At 38.9% G+C, this 14,848-nt stretch overlaps 1 protein-coding gene across 4 annotated transcripts in view; it reads right to left on the bottom strand.

Annotated features, from left to right (window-relative positions):
- frmpd3 (FERM and PDZ domain containing 3) overlaps positions 1-14,848 on the bottom strand; it is a 101,968-nt gene that overhangs the window by 17,334 nt on the left and 69,786 nt on the right. For all 4 annotated transcript variants that reach the window (XM_015042475.1, XM_015042478.1, XM_015042476.1 and 1 more), the window contains 6 exons: positions 5,227-5,339; positions 4,090-4,244; positions 3,882-3,984; positions 3,544-3,589; positions 2,792-2,896; positions 83-190 (listed from right to left, as the gene is read on the bottom strand). In XM_015042475.1, coding sequence (XP_014897961.1) covers positions 83-190; positions 2,792-2,896; positions 3,544-3,589; positions 3,882-3,984; positions 4,090-4,244; positions 5,227-5,339 — 630 coding nt within the window. The remainder of the gene's footprint in view (positions 1-82; positions 191-2,791; positions 2,897-3,543; positions 3,590-3,881; positions 3,985-4,089; positions 4,245-5,226; positions 5,340-14,848) is intronic.

The raw sequence follows: 14,848 nt of genomic DNA, 5'->3' as shown, positions 1-14,848 counted from the left end.
ATAATGTCAATTTAATTTTTGCTAGAATAAAACTATTACCTGAATTTCTTTGTCACGGCAGCTCGGCAGCCTTCATACGTACCCTGACAGTGGTGCGGCTGTCAAACGTGAAAGATTTAATCTGTCCATTCTCCAAGAACACCTTCAGCACATTTGGTATGAGCAGCAAGGAGTCGTCCTTAAGCATCGTCTGAAAGAAAGATCGAAGAGGAAAAACGGGTTGTTCAGATTGAAGAAGGCTGTGGAAATAAGTTAAAAAGGCGATCGGGAATGAACATAATCAAATGTAATGGTTGGTCGGCATCAGACGGTGGGAATCGATGGAAAGCAGAAGAGATAAGACGCCTCGAGTAAACAAGGAAGAGATCTTTTAACTTACTTACCTGACTGAGAAGGGGCAAAGCAGCTATCCTACGCATAGTATTATGATCAAAGAAGGGATTATTAATTTTCTCCGGCTTACACATCTAATATTTATGCCATGTAAAGAAAACTGGATGGAGGAGAGTCATAAATGAGGGGCTAAATTCAACCTTGCTGCCTTTACTCGGAGCACTCTGACAGAGAAAAGATCTGATATGCAGTGCAGTTTTTCTTAACTTGGATCAGATGAAAAAGGAACTCTCCTCTTAATGTCAACTTATTTTACCTCATGCAAAAGAATTTAGAAGAAAATGACTCTGTTCTCAGAATGTAGAACAGATTTTCCTGGATTTGTGATCAGGAAAAAAAAAAAATGCAATCCAAAGGTAATAAGACAAAGCAGAGAGATTTTTCATGACATGCAAGAGAGGGTCTCGAAAGCCTTAACAAGTTTTCGCAAAGATCGCAGAATTTCTCTTAACATTTCCTCTATTTGTTACTTTCTATGACTTTCTTTCATCCTAAAGGTGAGACATAGGAGACACCTGGGCAGCTCCTGATCATCAAAGAACAGTTGTAATGTAAGAGCATGTCCCGAACCGAGAGCATAGAGTGAACTGATTTTTCTCGTTACAACTACGGTGCACTGGTGAAAACATTAAAACCAGCTCCATCACTTCCCTTTACAAACTCCATCCTCCATATCTGCTCAAAAAAATAACAAAAAACTGTTAATTGTCTTAATAGCTTGTTTCCCATGATATGGCCCTGTCAGGGCAGAGCAGATGTTGAAGTCAGGTGTAATGAAAAAGCCAAACAGAAGTGGCTCCACAAGAGTCTGTTGTTGCTTTATTTAAAGAATCGTGACTGACAGGAGTATTGTGATGAGCAATACTGCTGTCTTTGTTCTTCCACCAAACTAAAAAATGTTTGGTCCTTTGTTAAATTGATGATGCTTGACATCTTTGTGAACTTTGCAGCATTAATGTTATTTAAAAATCATCACTGTTGAATGATGAATCAACGTTGAATGATTGCGATAAAGCTGCTGTCACGTAGCTTTTTTTCCTGTATTAAAAACATTTATTTTGTGGGGTTTAAACTTGAAGTACATTTTGCTGAACAAGTGTTTTAGGATGAAATGTGTGGAATTCACAGTCAAGTTTTTTTTATTTGTATTTATCCTCAGCATAGACAGAGTATCTGCATAGCTTAGCATGGCAATGATTAATGTTAGGGGGTAATTACTGTGACAACTGAGCAGCACATTCCATAAATAATTTCATATCTCATGTTTCAGACATGATCACGTGCAATTTTTCATGAGTTTTTGACATGTCCAAAAAAATCTTTGCTTTGCTGGCTGAGCTGGCGATCAAATTTTCTGTGGTAGTGCTTTATTTACTGAAAGCTGCGCATCTTCCTGCACCCCTGAAATGCCAGACAGATAGGCAATTGTGTGATAGGGGTATTTGGAGAGAGACTCGTTCCCCACAGGGAGAAAACATCCAAACACAAACGCCCGGTGCAGTGAGGAACATACAGAACGTACAGAAAGAGAGAAAAAGGAGGAAAGAGTGGAGCCATTTTCACTTCAAATGAAAAGCCAATAGCAATCATAGACGGTCGCCTCATGTTCCTCCTTTCTAACACCTAAAATGCAGCCTTAACTTGCCTTGCTGGCTGATTCCACAGCCATTCACATTCTGAAACATGTGAGTAAAACAACTCGCATATTGGTCTTATTTGGAAGAATCCGCAAGTGTTGGCCAGGGTGCCTGCACATTTCAGTGAGGTAAATTTAAAACTTAGGGAAGACATTTTTAAATAATTTACTAGAGAGCTAAATGTTTTGCTTAAAATTCCTCACTAAAGGATGCTTAGTGCCTTACATTACAACTTTTCTCTGGGCAGCTACCCAAAAATAAATATGACAGGAAGTGTGTTTGGGTCAGCAACCCACTTGTCCTTACTGTCCCTATTAGTGTAATCTTTCCACCTACCATTTATAAGCTTGGAGCTCCCAGCACATGATCAGAACCAAAGACTTCTGGATGATTGGCGAAAAATCCAGTTGCTTTCTATTTAAGCACTTAGGATCGTCATCATGTCCTTCGTAACTGAAAAGCTGGAGCATTTTTAATTTTTATTTTTTTTGGCTGTTTTCAAACAACTAACAAAAGAGTCACAAGTTGCACTTAAGAGAAGCAAAATCTGTCACAAAAAAAAAAGCAATTTATTTAGTGTCAAAAAGGTTGACCAAACTTCCCGTCTCTGCCCGATGCACTCACGTAAAGTAGAGATAGAAGAGAGAGGTGGTTTTGCTCTTTTTTTATATTTTTTTAATGATTCCTGCTGAAAAATAAAAAGCTTGCAAAGAAGGGGACGAAAGGGTAACAGCAATTATTTTAATGCAGCTAAAACTTACTGAGTCCGGGTCGCTGATCGACACTTGCTCTGAAAAGCGCACTTTAGGAGGGTTGGTTCGCAGGCGGGCCTTTTTGGCTGCACTTATGAAGGCAGACTTAGGTGACTAAAAACATAAGGAGAGTGATGGTTACTCTGTGAAGCATTGCTGATTGATGTACGACTTACAAGTGAGTCATGACTCGCACTAAAAAGACATGCATTAAAGAACCAGCAAATAAATTGGGTGTAAAGTTGCAGGTGCAAGATTTAAATGAAAGCATCATCCACAGAAACAAAAGTTTCTTCATTTGAGATTTGTCTAACCTTTAGAATTTTATGTAGACATATCATAACTCTAGCTTCCAAATGATAAGATGCTTTATTTTAATGTTTGCTTGTTTTTTTATCTTTATGCAACAAACAACATAAAATCTTCTGCTGGTTCTTACCAAGATTAATTGTACATTTCTATTGTTTTCTGCAGGGAATGATGCATCCACATAAAAACTCTTGTTTATTAAAGTCTCATGTGGCTGTTTATGTCCCCACTTGGAGTTGTTGTGCAGGGTTACCAGGAAAAGAAATTACAGTGCACGGAGCAAGGTCATGAATACTAATGTACGTCCTCACTCTGCACCACTGGAACAGAACACTGCACTTTTGTTTAGCCGTACGATTCAAACGGAAAGGGAAAAAGAGCTGCGACTGACGAGGACAAGGAGGAATCTTCAGGGAGGAGGGGATGAAAGGGAGAGCACCCCATTGTATTACCTGATGGGGCTGCAGCACAGTGAGAACTATGGTGTCTTTGCAGCGTCTGTTGAGAGACAGCAGAGAGTGGACGGAGTTAGATAATGCCACACAGAGTGCAGCACTGAAAGAACAGTTTTTATCTGCTGCTTTATTGCTGTTCCTTGGCTGCAAAAGGACTGAGTCATCCACAGGTTTGCTGTTGATGCTGTGAGAAACTGTTTGTTCTTTTCAGTCCATCCTCTTTACCCGAGTCTTTAGATTTTTGTTCCCATTTGCCATTGTTGCTGGTCCCCTGACTTTAAGACCCTCTTCCTCCTCCCGCCCTCCCTCCCTCCTGGGACAGTAAAGGATGTTACCTTACAAGGTCTATGACTCTCTCTCGTGGCGCGTCGCTCACCGTCTCTTCGTTTATGGCCAAGATCTGGTCTCCAGGGAGAAGTTTTCCAAAGGAGGGGCCGTCTATTGAGAAAAGACATACAGTAAAATAAATTATAGTCTCATCTGACGAAGTCCCTCTTGTTCACGTCAGGTGTCTCTTTCTTCCAAACATACATGCTGACTAACCGGCAGAGACGGAGCGAACGATGACAGGCCTCTGGCTGCCTGCTATGAAGCCGAAGCCTTGAGAAGGGTGGCGCTTGATGGTAACCTGTCGAGCTGAAGGAGGACTCAGGGTGCCACTGTCCATACCATCGTGGCTCTCCTCTAACATGTCAGTGCTGTGAGGTAAATGCAAATTCAGAAATTCAGAATTTGCGCATTGAACACATGGTGACACTTTGCAATCCCAAACTGGGATGTATTTTGTTGGGACATTATGTGCACATTAAAAAGTGTGGCATTCAGCATTTCCGCATCAACATCTTGATAATAATCTTTTACTGCAAATGCAGCTGGCAGTCTTTTGGGTAATGTCAACACCAGCTTTGTACATCTAGAGACTTCTGGCTCAGCTCAGTCAGACTGTATATGTCTGTGAACATATATTTTCACAGACACTTGATGGGAATTAGGTCTGGACTTTGACTGGGCCATATTTGTGTGGATATGCTTTGATCTAAATTATTCCATTGCAGCTCTGGCTGCATGTTTAGGGTAATTATCTTGCTGAATGGTGAACCTCCAACCCAGTTTAAAGTCTTAAGCAGCCTCCAGCAACCTTTGTTACTGGACTGGTCAGCGCTTATCTCAGTTTTACAACAGCTTTCTGGCTATCGAAAAAAAAAAATAAATCAACACAACATGATGCTGCCGCCACCTCATTTCATCATGAATTCAGTTTAATGTAGTTTGCAAAATGCAATATGTTACTTTTCACGTGGGCCCAAACATTTCATATTGGTTTCAACCACATGTTTGCCACATGCTGGTTGTGCGCTCTTCAAAACAAACTGCAAATTGGACTTTATGCTTTTTCTTCATCACTGATGTTTTTGTCCTTCACTTCTGTAAAGGTTTGTGTACTCTGACTAATATGTGTCCCATCAACAGATTCTTCCACCAAAGCTGTTTTGTTTGGAAGCTAAATCCACTTTAAATTTCATGACAGATGAATCTCATGGATGTAAACTGTCAAAATCTGAGCAGGTTCAGGAAGCATCACTATTTGAAAAAACACCACCAGCTGACCACTGGACAGGAATAAAACAATGATTGTTTTATTGCTGATTTATTGATAGGCTGCTCGCAAACAATCTCCACCTTTCACATGCGTTCGTGTGTCCATCCTGGACCTTGGCCATTCCCTGAGAGGAGGGAGCAACATGGGACGGGGTCGCGCTGCAAAGGCTGCTCTCTGTGTCGCAATCATCCACCTGTTTCACGGGAAGAAAGCAGAAATAAAAACAAGCAGGTGAGACGTTCTGTTTTCTCACCCGCAACCAATCTGCCTCGTAAAGTTTTTCCACATAAAACAAACCGAAGTAAAAAAAATAAAAACAGAGTCAACGATGTTGGAAAAATATTTGCCTTAGGTATCTGGCAGCAAAACCCGCAATTATGAGGAACCAGCAGCACACAGAGGATGTAACACATTAAGGGCTCAGAATCTGACAGTTTCTGCCTGCGTGGACCGCACGAACGCTGCGAACCACACATGCTCTTTTACAGATGCCTGCGTGGGAGGCCGTGAAAGCAAGGCTACTGAAAAAGAGTGAGTATGTGTTTGGGGCACAAAAAAAAAAAAATGGAAATCATTGTGTGAGAGAGAGCAAAACCAGATATTTATGCCCATATCCGCGATGATTGCTGACTCAAGATGAGACGCGGATTGTGATGTTAATGGTGCAGATGGGCTGGAATAGAAAGATGGAGACAAAAAGCATGGCTGAACTATCCCAGGATTGTTATGCAGGGACACAATGTTGAGAGCCAATATCTCTCTGAGTGCCACAGTCAGTGAAAAGAGAGGAGGGCGAGTCAAAATGGTCAATAGTTTAGATTTATATTCTTCTAGGATGTTGCGCTTGTGCAGGGCTACAGGGGAGCATGGATTATGTACAGTTGCGTCATGCATCATTAATTTCTGCCTTGTGTCACTGTGTTAAATAAGCTTATTCCACATCAACAAATGCATTATATTAAAAACATTTCTTATTTCAAAAATAATCATGTACAATATTGTGGGGAAAAGTTTTTGCACCCTCAAGGATTTTATCTGGCTTTGCTTTCTGGTCACACTGACCTGTTACTTGCCATTAATAAAACCTATACAACCACTGTAATTTTTTTTTCAAATGATAATTTTATTTTTTTAAAGTAAAAAAATATGGTTATATGTGACAAAATAATGCCTCTTTAGAATCAAGAAATCAGTTAAATGGAACATGTCTGACAACAGGAAGAAAGGTATGAAGCCATGCACTGATCAAATTAAATTCAAAATCAGAAAAGAAACAAAGTTAATTATGTCTGTCAGTGTCGAAGAGGTTATAAAGTTATTTATGAAGGGGCGATATACATCAGGAGTGCTGCAGTGTGTCAAATCCCACCTTTTAACACATGTTAAATGAGGCAGACTACTCAACTCCAGTTTGATATAGTTCTTTGAGAGCTATTATCCTCAACTGGAGAAAATGTGAACCAGCCATGAACCTTTTCAGAAGTGGCAGGCCCAAATTTCTCCAAGAGCGCATTAACTAGTCATAAGGAAAGAGCTCAGAAACACATCTGAAGAACTGCAGGCCTCTCTTGTCTCAGTTAAGGTCATTGCTCATATTTTAACAATAAGAAAAAGTCTTGGCAAAATTAGACCCATGGGAAACTATAGCTCTAAGACAAAAACACTTCTAACCAAAAAAAAAAAAAAAAGAAGAAAAATGTCAAGAAAACATCTTGATCTCGATGATCCACAACACTTTAAGTAAGGCATTCGGTGGACTGACAAGAGAAAACTCAAACTTCTTGTTATGGTATCTTTTTTTTAAAACTAGCACACAACTTCAGACAAAAGAGCTCATGTTGACAGTGGTGAGGTGGTGGTGCTATTGTCTGACCCATAACTTTTTGCCAGTTATGGGTCTATATCATATGCCATAATTGATGAAGTCATGAATTTTGCTTTTTGACAGAAAATCCCGAGGGAAAATGTCTGACAGACACTTTGTGGTCTTTGGCTCAAGAGCAAGTAGGTTATGCATCAGGACAGTATTGTATTCTTCTGCACATTCAGAGTCTGCAAACTCTGAATGGCTCAGAAAGCAAGATGAAAGTTTTGGAGTGGCCTAGACAAAGTTCAGTATTGAATCTCATCGAGATGCTGTGGCAGAACTTTAAAAATGTTGTGCTTTGACGGGAGCAAAATGACAAATGGTTATTGTAAAAGCCACCGGTCTGGGATGGGCGGGGGGGGGGGTGATTACTTTTTCCCATTAAACTAGATTAGCTGGGATTGCTTTTTTCTTGTAATAAACACAAAAAAAATCTAAAAACTGCATTTTTTATTCCCTTTGATAGAGTTTGAATGCTACAAAAAATGTATTTAATGATCTGAAACATGTGAGGGTGACAAAAAAAAAAAATCCAGAAGAAATCTGTAAAAATGGAACTATGTTTTAACCCATCTGTTTATAAAATATTAATTTCAAAGAATCTTTCAGTATTCAGAGTTCGTGTCTTTTTCACTGCTGGCCTGCTATAGACATATCAAAGGTGCACAACGGAGATCAAAGATCCTACTCTTGCTTGTTCTGCCTCTAAAGAGGAATTGTGTCGTTTTGATACTTCCAATTTATTCTGGCGGAGCTGATGTTTCCCATCCTTCCACTCTCTTCTAACGTCATTTTCTTTCCACCATCTGTTACTGGAAGCAAACCCGTCCCGTACATCTTCCCTCTGACTGGCGGTTTGTGAGGGACGTGCAACGATTGCAGAGGGTTAAGTCAGAAACACCTTCAGAGCCTGATTTGTAATTTCAGTGATGAGAAGATGACCTTGCAGCGAGTAAGGAACACACTGGAACTAAAATAAAGCTGAAACGGTGCTCTGCCACCAACCTGATTGTTATCCAAAAAGATGTTTCACTCCTCCCCCTTTTCCTTCTTCGCCCTGTTTACTGTCCCGGGGCTTTTTGGATGGAACTCGGAGTTGGCAGCTTTAAATTCCTATCACAAGTTTTGGGGGGGATTAGTTTCAGCATCCAGAACGAGTGGAGCGGTAGGACCTAACAGATGGGAGGATGATAAAGGCGGCCAACGGCCACCGCAGCGTACACGTCTGCAAAGATAAACAGTTACTCAGCAGAGGGAGCAACCTTTCGCTAAATGAAGACACAGGGGAATTCTGTCAAGAAATGATCCCCAAGGACATTGGCAGGCCCTCCGTTGCTATGGCTACAGCTTTACTACACTCGCTGAAGCTGTGGTTGATGGAGGGCTAGTGGGTGAACGGCGATAGGGATGTATGAGAAAGAAAGCTAACCAGACACTCTTTGATTGCTCTGCAGCAACCATGGACAGATGCCAGCATTTCCTCAAGGCACTGGAGGTCAGAGCCTCGCGTACCTGCTTTGTTCAGGCGTCAGGGTTTGCAGCAGCTCGCCGTGCCTCGGGGTGTGGAAAACCGACCTTTCTCTTATTATCCCTGTGGGCCTGAACTCAAACACGTTTGTCGTTGACGCCGTAACAAGGGTTGCCGCATTTTCATTCAGCATGTATGTTCCCCAGGGAAATTTTAATTAATCTTGAGGTCTTTGTATTTGGTTGTTTTTATTTTTATTTTTTATGAGCATTATCCTCAGTTTCTTTTTTATACGTATAAATTTGCCTGGGTACATAAAGTGTCTGTGCAACTGTGAGGAAACAGCAGCTTCACATTTGCTCTTAAGGACAGATTTGCTTCTTGTTTTCTAAACCAATCAAAAGAAAAAAAAAATCTAAATCAATTCCAATCACACATTCATACTATTAAACACTCTTTGTTTAGCTCCATTTAAAACAGAGAATTTTACTGCAGTAAATGTTGTTTCACCTGTGGCCATATGTTAGTTATATTAGGGTAAGGAGCAGCAGTGCAGGAAGATCATCAGATTTTCCTTATTACATAATAAAACATGAGCACATTTTACGTCTGTGTTTGTTACTTAATTATACTTAAATAAATTTCTTTTACCTGGTAGAATTACAGATTTGCTGCAAAATGAGTAGGAAACTTTCATAAAAGTGTTCAAATATAAATCTAGTCGCTAAGAATACCGGCTGGTCTTTGAGAAACAGATGAACTGAGAACCATTGAGTACAAGGTAAAAAAAAACAACAACAACAAGATTCTGTGTGAACACAGGACACTTGTTAATAACCAGCTTGTATTTTATAAGAATTCTTTATTTTTTTGTATTTTCAAATAATTCTGACACTGTCGCATCCTACTCTGATAATACTGGAAAGCAGAATGCCCTGGATTCTCATCACAAAAACACGTCAACACATGCAGAGCAAGACACTTAAAAGGTATTGCATGCCAGAAGAAACTTATTGATTTTTCTTGATAAAGTTTCCTTTAAAGAAGAAAGTGTATCACAAGTGGCCAGCCCAGGCATGCTGGTTGCCAGCCTATCTAAGGATATTGTAAGTGAGTAAGTCTCCTTCTCATTTGCCCAGTTCCCACTGCTGGTCTACCATTATAAGCTGACTTACAATGACTATAGGCTCCTGTGACACCAGATGGACAATAATAACAGGTAAGTAAGAAAGCGGATAAACCTGCGGCACAATAGGTAACTAACATATGGAGGGAAAGTACAGGGTGAACCAGAAACACAAAAAAACCCCAGAACATTTCACAGACATACCCAGAAATACAAAGGCAACAAATCACTAAAATACAATCTCTAAGTAGATCAGAATTAGGCAACAAAACAACATTTCAACAAATTGCTGCACATTCAACTTAACAAAAACCTGAACGTCTTTATTTGGGTATTTTGACTGTTTAATATTGATATTAACTGGTTTGATGTGATATACGATAGATAAGAAATTTAGGCATTTTGAGCTGTGTGAATTTTCAGATATTTTACTGAATTGTCTGTGGTAAATATTACTGGAAAAAAAAAACACACCTTGCTCACTGGAGCCTGTTTTAAGGACTTAAAGTGAGCCACTGCTCACCCTGCTCTTTTAGTGTTAGTGTGTGCATTGGACATTTTTGGAGACAGCAAAGGTCCTTCAAGAAAAAGAAAATGGTTAGTCTTACTCAGAATTTTGCTGATTCAAGTAGTCGTCCAAACAACAGGACTGAGATTCATGGCTACATAAGGCACAGAAACAAATGCTTTCAAAATAAAACTACTTAACAAAATACCGATTTCTGCCTTGCAGTAGTTGCTGTTTCTTTGTTTAATTGATACATCAGTCACAGATATAAGGAATCTATTTCAGTTCCAGTGAGCATGACACTTCATCATAGCACCTTTAATTATCCGACCACTTTCTTGTTACGCTTGAGGAGTTTCTTTTTACTCATTTTACCCCAATAACGATTGTTAATCGTTATACCCACTGATTAACTGTGTTTCGTAAATGTAAATGCCAGAATTATAAATTGTAATTTGTTGCAGAGATGAAATCACGTTTGAAAACTGGGATTTGGGTGGCACTAATTGGAAACTGGGGAGAGCAGCGAATAACTGCATCTTATGGGATCTTTGACTTTGGAACGCAGACAATTGCTCATCACTTATTATTCATTATGCACAGAGAGAGTTGGTATTCTCCATGTTAGGTCAGACACTTAGAATTACATTAACTGAATGAGAATGAAGCTAACCAAACAGATATATTTAATATTTTATGTTTAGGTCAAACATATCTTTTTTTTTTTTTTTTTACTACAGCATCACAGAAAAATCCTTCCTCACTCTTGAGTTCAAGCTTCCAACTTTTCGTATTAAATGCAGCAAATCCTTGATATTGGAGAAATCCTATTAGTATTACTAAGGAGGCAACACAATAATCTCTCCACTGTACTGTGAAATGAGCCTTCCCAGACAAAAAGAAGAAGAAAAAAAAAGTCTCTACCTGTTTGGCCTCCAGTAGTTTTATAAATATAAACACAACGTGGGGACCTGACTTCAATATGCTTTGAGCTTCAAGTTTCACTCAGAAATGTGGCTTTTTGTTGACATGTTTTGAGATTTGTGTCTTAAAGTAATTGAGGGTTTGGACTGAAAGACTCAAACGAAAGAATCCACTGGGAGTGAACTTTATCCTATTACATATGAAGGCTGACCCTGACAGACGCATGAATCCTACAGGAAAGCAAAACCTATTCCTTCTTCAATTGGAAAAGTGATGTTAGAAGTAGTCCCGTGGGTCCTCTCGGATCAAGTTTCCGCGGTGTGTTTTATCCGGACAATTGGATCATTTAAAATCTTTGGCAGTCCTCTGACTAAAATTGGATGTAACTCCCATTGTTTTATCATTTTAATATCCTGTCCTGTCTCCCGCCATTACTTCCGTTTTATTCAGTGTGCCAATAAAGACAGATTTATTATTTGAGACTCCTGCATTACCCTTTTTAAACTCGAAATGATTTAACTTTTCTTTACGTTAAACCTGCTTTAGGTTTTTTTTCTGATTCATGGGAATAGATTTACAGGGATATATCCTCCCTTTCCTTGCTGCCCACTAAATATTAAAAACTGAATCTCTGTTAGTCTTAGTTGTCTTGATGTTAACGCAGATGTCATTGCTTTCCTTTGAAAAATAACAATAAATCATGTTGTGAAGATCCAGGTTTCACCCACAGTTTATGTATTACCTCACTCCCATCACTAACTTAATTTATCTCTTTGCACAAATGTCCTTTACAGATTGAGCCAGATTAAGTCCATTTATCAAGCTCTGCAAACCTTCCCTTTCTGAAGTTGCTGCCCATACTGCAGCTGTTTTATAAAGGTTTTGCTGAAGATATCCCTTGAATGTTTACAGACATTTGTGTGACTTCTCAATTGTGTTGTCTAACTACACAATGGTCCGCTTTGTTCTTTGAGCCCTCAATGTAGAACCATGCCATACAAATGTTACGTCATGCTAAAATTTCATTTCATAAATTAACATTGTCTACCTGCCTCCATGGGAACAATTACTACTCAAACATCCTTAGTGCTGCATAATGGCTGATTGCCTAACAACGTTTTGCCCTCTTTTTCATACAAAACAGCAATAAACCATTGAGGCATGGGTTCCATCAAACCTCTGAAGGTCGACTGAGGCGTCTGGTGACAAGATGTTAGCAGCAGATGCTTTAAGTCTAAGACATTTTGTGTTATTTTTCTCCTCAAATCATTCCTGAACTATTTTTGCTTTGTGGGAGGGCACATTATCCGTCTGAAAGAGGTCTCGGCCATGTATTATTTCCAAGAAAGGGTGTAAAAGGATCTGCAACAATGCTTAGGTAGGTGGCTGAACATTGCCCAGAGCATCACACTCCCACGCTGGCCTTGCCTTCATCCTATAGTACATGCCGGTGCCATGTGCTCTCCGGGTAAGTAATGATAATACCGCCAACATGCATGCAATCTAAAGGAAAATGTCTCTTATTGAAACGACAGAATTTTGTTCAGTTTTCTTGGTCTAGTTCTAATGTTTGTGTATTGGTGCACAGGTTATTAACACAACGTAGTCGAGTCATACAGTTCAAAGAAAGTAGCATTAATGGTTTGTTGTCAGTCATCACAATGGCAAACTACTGAACATGAAGTGATTTTCAAGAGTTGACTGTGAGCCGACAAGGAGTGGTGAGAAGGGAATAAAAGCAGGCATAAACAACAACTGCAAAGGAGGAGAAAACAAGGAAAATCTAAGACTATTTCTCATAAATACTGAAAAAATAACTAAACATAAAGAATTGGTTTTAGCTGCAACTGAAGACAGCGGGAAGGGGCGTCCCTCAGGAGGATTTTTGGAGACGCTGTAACTCATCGAACATGCTGGCGTCTTGTCATTCTGTTCTGAACTCCAAACTTTCTCTCTGTCTTTTTCCTCCCTCCTCAGTGAGTCACTTTGTTGTTTTTTTTGTTTGTTTTTTCAGCACATTGATCAAGACGAATGATGAATGACAGCGGACTAACTTTGACATAAACTCTCATGCATTGCTAGGCATTTGTGATGTGTTTGTGCTGCTCATGATATGAACCGTGAAAACGGTTTATACAGCTCATAACATGGACAGAACAAAATGATGTATATGCCTACTTCACGCATCAATAATTGAAAACCTCCCTCGGAGTGCATTTGCTGTGTTCTGTTATCGTGACAGAGGATTTTTGAGGTGTTCTGTTGTTTGTACTTGCAGATTATGTAAAAACAGGCATGCTGTGCAGCATGATAAATGTTTCACCATGGGTTAGATCGCCAGGAAAGTAAATCTTAGATGTCTATTCCATCCACACATGGCTGCTGCTTTCACTTGCCTAGTCTTGACTCGTCCACTGGGCTTTGCGCCGTGGATCGTCACTTACTGTGCCCTTAAAAGTGGGATTATTCACACAAATATCCCTCCTCATTATGCAAAAAATGTATATCTCTGAACTAAGAAGTGATATATGTATTTTTAATGTTATAGTGCCTGAAAGAATATCGTCATTCTTTACATTGTTTTCAAATGTTCTCATCATGCAACAAAATACTTCAATTAATTTAATTTATTCTTTATTTTGATGGATCAACCAAAGGGAACAAATAACTGTGAAGTGAAAGGAAAAATAATGAATGGTTAAAACAAACAACAAGCAACAACAACAACAAAGTTTACAAGTAACATCTAAAATATGTCTCGTCTTTGTTGTATTGAGTTAATACTTTGTAGAAATATGTTCTGCTGCAAATGTTTTGGGCCATGTCTACCAGATTTGCAAATCAATTTTTATTTCTCATGTGACCAGCATCTTCTTTCAGATGACTGTTGTATTCTTGACATGACATGTGGCATTTTGTGACTTTCTTGTATTTCTTCAAACTATGTCCATGTGCTGTCTGCTGTGTTGGTCGTTATTATGTTGCCTGTTCACTAATTTTCTCTAGTAAATATCTAAGTCCATTAATACAGTGAAACACTACATACAAGTGTATGTAAAATTTGATTGCATGTAACCATCACAGTTATTATTGGGAAATATCAGAAACATTTCAAGATGAAAGAATACTCTCAGAGACTCTCTCTTATCTTAAGTTGTGTACTTTTAAAAATAAGAAGATGCTAGCAAGGATGAAAGTGACAAGACTTAAAGCATCTCATACTTTTTTTCCTCCATAGGCACAGGTTCTCTCTGTTGAAAGCTAAGCACATATTATGATCGACATTGACTAAAAACACACTGTCCCTGACCGTGATCTGTGGAAAAGCTGGATTAATTTTTTTTTTTTTATTTAACCTTAATTTACACAGGTTGTCCCATTGAAATCCAAGCCACTGACAAGAAAAACGATTTATGTTTAAATCTTTTACCTTTTACTCAAACTATACTCTCATTCAGTCATTGATAATTTGCTTATCTCTGTAAAGCTATTCATTAAAAAAATAACTGAATTAAGAAAATACATTTTATATATACATGGGAGAATGTTAATTTGAAAGAGAAACCTGATTATGCTGAGAGAATAATTGCCAAACGAGTTGTTTCCAGAGTAAATGGAACCTTAATTTCCAATGACAAGTTGTGAAAAGGAGTATTTTAATCACGCTTTAATCAAATGTTTAGATATTTTATTTAGTTCCGTGCTGACTGCAGTATTGGAAAGAGAGCTGAAAAATGTTGTAGTCATTTATCCAGTCACTGGAAGTACAAAGAAATTACCATAATATTCAATTGCTGTTTTATTGTTGA

This window comes from Poecilia latipinna, unplaced genomic scaffold (assembly GCF_001443285.1).
Source record: "Poecilia latipinna isolate Pla-1442-1.1 unplaced genomic scaffold, P_latipinna-1.0 Scaffold591, whole genome shotgun sequence".
Taxonomy (NCBI): Eukaryota; Metazoa; Chordata; class Actinopteri; order Cyprinodontiformes; family Poeciliidae; genus Poecilia; species Poecilia latipinna.
Note: the sequence above shows the minus strand (reverse complement) of the source record. Positions and strands in the feature narration are given on the sequence as shown.